The 7878-nt window shown below is 31.8% G+C and overlaps 2 protein-coding genes across 4 annotated transcripts; one reads left to right on the forward strand and one right to left on the reverse strand.

Moving 5' to 3' along the window:
• Positions 1-271: 271 nt before the first annotated feature.
• Positions 272-6390, reverse strand: LOC111510721 (endoplasmic reticulum-Golgi intermediate compartment protein 3). Of its 3 annotated transcripts, none has more exons than XM_074173894.1 (5): positions 6333-6390; positions 4015-4173; positions 3811-3959; positions 2991-3393; positions 272-623 (listed from the first exon to the last, which is right to left on the reverse strand). In XM_074173894.1, exons 1-5 carry the CDS (start codon positions 6373-6375, stop codon positions 286-288), a joined length of 1092 nt encoding a protein of 363 aa, XP_074029995.1. In that variant the 5' UTR covers positions 6376-6390; the 3' UTR covers positions 272-285. The 3 variants fall into 3 exon arrangements, with proteins under 3 accessions (XP_074029995.1, XP_023022429.2, XP_023022430.2); XM_023166661.2 differs by lacking the exon at positions 6333-6390 and adding an exon at positions 5946-6154; XM_023166662.2 differs by lacking the exon at positions 6333-6390 and adding an exon at positions 5915-6069.
• Positions 917-1794, forward strand: LOC111510722 (reactive oxygen species modulator 1). Its single transcript, XM_023166663.2, has 3 exons — positions 917-1075; positions 1126-1260; positions 1558-1794. The coding sequence occupies exons 2-3, from the start codon at positions 1130-1132 to the stop codon at positions 1664-1666; spliced, it is 240 nt and encodes a 79-aa protein (XP_023022431.1). The 5' UTR covers positions 917-1075; positions 1126-1129; the 3' UTR covers positions 1667-1794.
• Positions 6391-7878: the final 1488 nt, after the last annotated feature.

Here is a 7878-nt window from a genome sequence, read left to right on the forward strand (position 1 = left end):
GTGCTATTTTTGCATATTTTACGACTTTCCAGTCAATATGAAATTTATCTGGATTGATATAATGAATATATAATTTGGTTTTTCTTCATCAGGAGCATCAGGATGAGATACTGGTTACTTGAACATTCCAATTGGTAAATCAGTTCAACTTTTTACATTACACTGCTTAAATTTGTCATGATGAATGATATATTCCTTCAAACATTGCATATTCATAGAGTATTTCAATAAAGTCAAATAGAATAAGGAAATAAATAACTCAATTGCCTAATTTTTGTTTCATTATTAATTTAATTTTCCCAACTCCATCTTTCTCTGAATGAGTTTTATTGAATGATACAAACATGAATCTAAAAGCCCTGCTACCGTGTAGACTCCTCCAATAATTGCACAGAGATTGGTAACAAAATGGCCGAAGGATCTTTCCTTCTCTGAAAACTTTACCATTAAAGGGGACAACTCATACTGGAAGAATATACCAGGCATTCCAGATTCTCCACTCATTATGGATACAACTTTCTGATGTTTAGTTACAGAGAACTGATTGGCGATAATTATGGTCCCGTCTTTCCGAACATACGATGTAGGAACTATTTTAATGTAATACTGAAACATGGTGGAACCTGCAAGAAGCAAATAAATATTATTTGAAATTGTACATAGACTTTCGAGTAATTGAAAAAACAAATTAATTTTGATTGAAAAGGGTATATTTTTTGGAGATATCATTTTTTGGGAAAGAAATATGGAGAAGTAGAAAGCCAAAGCCTTTCTTTCCCAGAAAACTAATTTTCTATTTTACATTCCAAAATTATATTATATCCCCAATCAATATCAAACTAGTTTTATTAGTATTCATTTTGAACTACTCAGTAACGTGGTCGGTTGCACTACTAGAGATGAATTTTAAATTTAAAGAAGAAATTTTTGACGGTTGGCATATGTCATGCGTGCATTTCAATTCTAAATTAACACGTTAAAAAATCACATCATTCTGATATTTCACGCACTTTTTTGGCACACGTTAATTGAATAACTTTTTAATTGATTTACATATATTTGTATTTCTTTGAAGGTGTGTTAGGGAAAAGTTTGAGGTTATGTTATAAAAAAATTTTTTTCCAGAAAAATGCCAGTTCCTGGAGGTGTATATCAACAACAAGGTCCTTCCTGTATGGATAGAATGAAAATGGGTTTTTTTCTAGGTTTTTGTGTAGGTATGGCTAGTGGGGCACTATTCGGAGGTTTTTCTGCATTGAGGTAAACGCCAATTCACCATACACATTTTTAATGTATTTTTAATTAAATCATATCAATTATGTTATCAATTGTTGAATTAGCTATTCAATAAAAATTATTTTATTGAGGATAAATTGAGTAGAGAACATTGTTCTTTCTCAATGTTCCATTACAGTTATAAAAAAAGTCTAGAGATATACATTTCAAGGAATCAACACCATTTGCACAGCAGTGCAATACTGTTGAATTAAAGAAAAATATATATTCCTTTACAGATGTCAAATTAGAGACTAATTATGAAATATTTTAATATTTTAGGGGTGGCTTAAGAGGAAAAGAACTGATAAATACTGTCGGAAAAGTTATGCTCCAAGGTGGGGGATCATTTGGAACATTCTTGGCTATTGGATCTGGGTTGAGATGTTGATGTTTCAAATATTTTTCAGAAATGTTTGTACTCGGAGAGTATGTTATTATATCTCCTCGCTAGTTTTAGTATCGAGTGTGAATTATGATGTGATTTACTGAAACCTGTAATAAATTTTAAGTACTCAAGTAGTAGTGGTTTCTGATGAGCATATCAATATTGGAAGGAAATACAGCTAACCATTGGTTTGAGGGGTTTAACTCTACACACATTTGAACTACACCTGAGAATTCTTTAATTAGTAGATTGCGCTTGCCTGTCTACCAAACTTCCCGAAATTCTCAAAATGAATGTAAAAAGTAATCTAATTTTGCATAGACACGGCTCTCACAATTTTTCAAGGAGTTTTCTGCATTTGTTATGAAAAATTATTTGGTCACAAAGTATGCAAAATATAAGCATAAAAACCGTGTTCAGAAGCAAGTAGAGGAGAAAATGTAATAAAAATTAAAAATAAGTGAAAAATCTGACACTGTCATTAGACTTGATGATAACATGATAACTGAAGTCAACTGGGTGATCAGTTCACAACCTGGTTTAAGAGTGATATTTCAAACTCTGAATATAAACATCTACGTGGCACATGAAGTAAAATGAATGTCAAATTGAGACCATAATAATTGTTTGCAGACTTAATGAACCTTTTATTGCTTTGTTGTTACATTTTCATTTCAACATCTTCAAAAGACAAGAAAATAACCTCTGCTATTGAAAATTGGTTATTCAAATATTTTTTTTTGTCTAGGCTACTGTTATTGAAGTAGTGTTTTGTCACTATACTGGTTGATTCATACACAATACTGTAAAATAACGCTCCCATTGATTTACATTTTGACAAGTATTTGGAGCATGAACCAGTCATATATTAATAAGATATAGGAAAAAAATTGAAAAATAAGTAAAAAGCAAAACAAAATCTGAATTGTTTTAACCACAAATTGAAACAAATTTGTCCATGAGTTGACATCTATTAGTTGTGTTGTTTGTCGTCAGTTGATAAAATTTTGCATCTACCGATGTCCTTTGTTACATACCCATGTTGAATTGTTGGGATACAAAAACGCTTAATTTTTGGTGAGTTTTTTTATCTGTGATAGGCACATAATTTAATAACTGCATTATAACAGCAATAACAAGATACCATTAAAAATATTAAGGGAAAATTTATCAATGTCATTAGTCTAAGTGAAAAAAAATGTTTGAAATGGGTTTTTATGTTGACTAACTGTTGTTTCCACGAGGTCTTAGCTTTTAACATGCAATCATCAGCATGACCACAGTATAATTCATTTATAAAAATTTGGTTACTTCAACTTGCACTTACCTTCTGTAGCAAAAGCTTCAGTATCTTTCAAAGGATTGTGGGTTTGACTTTCAATACTAGCACCAAATGATAAATGTCTAATTCTGTGACTGGTATTAAAATCAGAAGATGAGAATGGTTGAACATCGTGAACATGTAAATGACTCACACTAAAACTTTCACCAGGTGCTACATGAAAACTGCCACTCACTCTATTCACAATAAGGCTTCCATATATTTGACAACCCTGTGTAAATGCTGTTTTTAGTTTCTCACCAAGTTTTTCATCTTTACATTGGCTTATATTCTGTAGATTGTCTATCGCCCACTTACGTTCACGGTAAGCTTCTTTCACTTCTTCACAAGTGTTACAGCACCTATCTGCTGCTCCATAGCAACTACCACATTCAGTTCTGTTTGTTTCCTGGAAAATAAGTGAGATAACAAAAACATGTCTATTCATTTGAGCTGCATATATCATTTACATATTTTACAGTTTCTAATGAAATCGTCATTCATTTTGGATAAGTTTTTCGATATTCAGCTAACGTGGGTAGTTGGCATCTCTAGAAGTAAAACATTGAGAAACCCAAAATAATGTGCAGTTTAAGCAGAAATTACCATTTCTGCTTGAGGAAGTTAATGTGAAGTGAAACAGATGTTGTGATTTTATAAACCTTCATAGTGAAAATCTCGCAGTTAACTATATTTTAGTGAGTTTTAATTCGAATTTTAATCAAGTATCGGCCAGTGCCATTCAAACTGAATGTATACTTAAATCCAACTACTAGTGTTTGAATATTAGATAAACTTTGATAGAAATTTCTAAGCATATACATACTGAAGAATTTGATTTAACTTTAATTGTGATATCTTCTTTTTTCGGCTCTTCTATTGGTCTTCCTTCAAGATCTAACCTTCTTTTATAAATATTATGATTGATTTCTAAATGTTGCTCTCCCGAACTATCCATTGCATCTAATGCTAAAACTGAAATCAATATTAATAGTATATCTCGAAGAGCTGTTGTAAATGTCATACTTACAATCACAAGAAATCTTTGGAACTGTAAAATCTAGATTAATTTGAATAGTGGGACTCCTAGATGTATCTACAAATAATTCTTCTGTAACATTTGGTGTCATGTAGTCGATGAGTTCAGACCAAAATAATAAGGCCATGATAATGATACTAATGATGGTAACTGAAACAAAAGTTTTTGACATAGTAAATTTTTCACACATATAAAGCACAAAAGGCCCCTCGCACATATTTTTTTTAATTGATAAAAAATAATCTGATCGTGTATGCAGAATATTTTCCGAATAGGAAATGTGAAGTTACAAGAGATTTATGCGTTGTGGCTTCGGTGGGTTGTCAAGTGGATTTTCGAATACTTGGATTAGCTAAGCAACACTGGATTGAATTTTAGATTCTGTCATTACATTTCAGTTTTGACTTAATCAATATTGAACAAACTTGAAGTTGTGTATTTTGCTGTCTCAGTGAAAAGATTCTTAGAGTAATAATGGTTTACAAATATTATATGGCGTCATATTGCAAAATTCATGACTAAGGAAAAAAGTGCCACATGAATATAATGAACGAAAGACTTGTTCAAAGCAACAAGACATGATTTCAAATGAAGACCATTTCATTCATTTGCCAAGAACATTTCAATGTAGGTAACATTTGCGATAATTTTGTAAAAAAAAATTATAAATTTTTACCTAGCACTTGCAGAGGATATAGCAAAACTAAGTTATTAACTTCCTACTTTTTCTACTGAACTCAATGACCTGAAACTCAATTCATTCATTGATTTATAAACACACCAATCTTTCAATCAATGAAATATGAAATCCACTGTCAAGATTACATTCTGCATTTACATATTTCATCTTCATGAAATATCTCTATATTTACATCATTATCTATTATATTCAATCTCCGGGAGATTGTCATTATTATATTGTAAAAATAACACATTTATAATTGATTGTCAATCCATTAGGCTAGTTCAAAATATATCAGATTTGACAGCTGATATATTGACATGAAATCCAGATGTTACGGCAGATAGCCTTGCAGCCAGTCAACCTGGGAAATCGTTTTTATAAATATATAAATAAAGAAGAGTTTCATTGGTATTTGAGCAAAAATAGTGAAAGATGCAAGAATCCTATTTCATAATGAATATAACGAAGCTCATTGAAGTAGTGGAAAAGTCATTTAAACTCCATTCAAAATAAAAATTCCATTCCAATATTGTAATTCAAGGTTGTGATCATTGGACACGAGGCATTATGACTACTTCTATTGACCTAAGAATGAACGAAAGAAACTGACCCTTCGTGTACATTTGTTTAGCAGACTTGAAGCTTAGGTACGATTCAACTCTCTCATTGAATGCCATTATTGTGGGACAAGTTAGTCAGGCAAGACTTCTTTATTTTCCCCAAACACATTTTATTCGAGATAATAGATTGAATCATAGTTGAGGGATTTTTGATACAAATTATCCTGAAACATAATTCTTTTAACAAAGACATGTTTGATTTTGGAAAAAAAACATAAAGCTCAATTAACACGTTTGCAGTAAGGCCGTGTATGCCGCTGTGCATTGAGAGAAAAGACAGAATACGCCATTCAAGTACAGACTGATAAGCAAAATAGTCAATGCTGATGTGTATGATATGCATTACTGTCCCAGAAAAAAAAATATTCTGAAATATTCAAGTCGAATGAAATTTTAAAGAAGAGGTTGTGCATCCAGACAAGTAACTGCTACCATGTTAAGAAATAACTTCCCAAAGGCATATCAAACTGTCCCAAACTGTGAAAGAAACTGAATCTGCTACATTCAGATGTAATTTTTCTGTGGTATGGCTACTACCCTTTCAATCTGGTTGATGAAGAGTCATCCTCTTCAATTAATAATATACCTATACAAACTGTAGATCATTGATAACTAACTTGTTCCACCTCCATACGTTTGAACTCTTACGTCTTCGAGTGTTTTTGGATAAGCATCGAATCTCCTAAGCTTTTTTAAAAATTCCCACATATTAATTGTCAAAGATTTCAAAATGTATAATGACGTTATGACGTTTACAAATTCGTTTGCATTCTAACATAAAAAATTAAAATATTAGGATAGTTAGAAGGTTGACAGGTCTTCTTTTTTTCTTTACATAAAAAAACATTGGGAAAACCACGGGCCACGGAGTAATCAATATCTAGGTGTCAGTCCTTTGTGTCTAGGTTTTGTATTTCGAAGGTTAAATTCATTGTTGCCATAAGAAGCCGTAGCACAGAATATCTCAGTAATCACAAATGTTCAAATATGAGTTAATAACTTACCAGTAAATTCACAAATAGTTGAGAAGTGTGATATGAAAATCATAATTGGTAAAACGGCATTATTTTTTTATGTCAACAAACAATGAGGTCAACACGGTTGGTTGTTAAGCCAGAGAATTATTTACAATTCTAATTCAATCAAGAGTAATTGAATACCGAAGAGACATCCATGTGGGAGATTGATGTGATGTCATAATAACTACGTTTAAAATATGTTTTTTCCGTTAACCAGCTGTCGCACCCCTATGTCGGCAACCTTAAAAAGTAGAAACTTGTGCGAGCTGAGGACTAACGAGGTCTTACCTTTTAACGTGTAATTCCTAACACAATATTACAAAGTTACTCCTTTTCAAGATCTACACATCTTTGTATTGAGGTAATTTTTTGAAATTGATTGCTTTCTTCCTTTTTTTGGAAGATTCCCAAATTTTCCGTATTAAGATGAAGAAGTAGAAGGCCAAAAACTTTCTTTCCCAAAAATTAATCTCTCCTAAAAATATACCCTTTCAATTTAAACAAGATTCCTATGACTGGGATTTGATTAAATGAGTGAATGAATGTTATTTACGTACTGTAATCGATGACATGGGTGGATTTGACACATTCTGTGACAAAAAATCGTAATTATGAACGAATCGAGGGTTCTTTCTTATAATGTTATCCGTACGTATTTGCTACTGGAGAGCTGATAAGGCAAGTGTCTTACGGCGTAACATCGGATGTCTAGCAACGAGGATGGCAGTGTTTCATGTAAGTGGAATTTTACTTCTTTCATTAATTATATTGTGTAGACATCCTGTGAATGCTATCTGATTCGATCCCATATGAATGTTTGGAATACAAAAAGAATAGAGAAAAGTGTTTTTTGTTTAATTCAGCGTTCAGATGAAAGTATTTGTTTCAAAAGTATTTTTCTTTCGTGTAAAACTCAATGATTATATGAAAATAGCTGTTTCAAAAGAGCTTTTTCTTCTAGTTCGTGTCTGAAAGTTACTTCTTCGCATGATACATACACATATGTGTAATCTTTGTATATAGTTGATTTTTTGAAATTGATTGCTTCTTTCCTTTCTTTGGAAGATTCCCACATTGTTATATTGGGGGAATCATCAAACATCATACAATTGCACAAGTAGGTACTTCAGTCAAAATGTCCTCATTCTCGAATGAAGAAAATCGAGATATGTTGAAACTTAATTATAAATTTGATAGGAATAGAACAAAAACAGCACAAATTTATTTTCGGAAAAACCACAGTCGAATAGAACATTATTCGGTATTTTGGACAAACACTTGGCTGAGTACGGTGTGTTTCAAAAACCAAGAATGGAGTATGGAACAAAATACTAGAAATAACTCATTACACGAAGGCAAATAATTGTTCTTTCCATATTCGAAAAGAAATATAATCATTTTTGGTACTTTTTTTTAGATAAATGTAGATTATTTCAAATCAACGCATCCAGTCTCGGCAGAAATGGATGCGCCACAGACAAGCGTTTGGAGGGAATTCAAAAAAAGTGGTTTGAAATGTTATTAAGATGCA

This window comes from Leptinotarsa decemlineata, unplaced genomic scaffold (assembly GCF_025532065.1).
Source record: "Leptinotarsa decemlineata unplaced genomic scaffold, Ldec_3_MD MMD2_tig00000505_RagTag_RagTag, whole genome shotgun sequence".
NCBI classification, from domain to species: Eukaryota; Metazoa; Arthropoda; class Insecta; order Coleoptera; family Chrysomelidae; genus Leptinotarsa; species Leptinotarsa decemlineata.

Excerpts from the sequence above, each read along its gene's own strand:
- LOC111510722 (XM_023166663.2), top strand. The coding sequence starts at position 1,130 with ATGCCAGTTCCTGGAGGTGTATATCAACAACAAGGTCCTTCCTGTATG. Across the intron at positions 1,261-1,557 it reads GGAGGTTTTTCTGCATTGAG|GGGTGGCTTAAGAGGAAAAG; the intron begins GTAAACGCCAAT and ends TTAATATTTTAG.
- LOC111510721 (XM_023166661.2), bottom strand. The coding sequence starts at position 6,036 with ATGTGGGAATTTTTAAAAAAGCTTAGGAGATTCGATGCTTATCCAAAA. Across the intron at positions 3,394-3,810 it reads AAGTTAAATCAAATTCTTCA|GAAACAAACAGAACTGAATG; the intron begins GTATGTATATGC and ends CTTATTTTCCAG. Across the intron at positions 624-2,990 it reads TGAAGCTTTTGCTACAGAAG|GTTCCACCATGTTTCAGTAT; the intron begins GTAAGTGCAAGT and ends TGCTTCTTGCAG.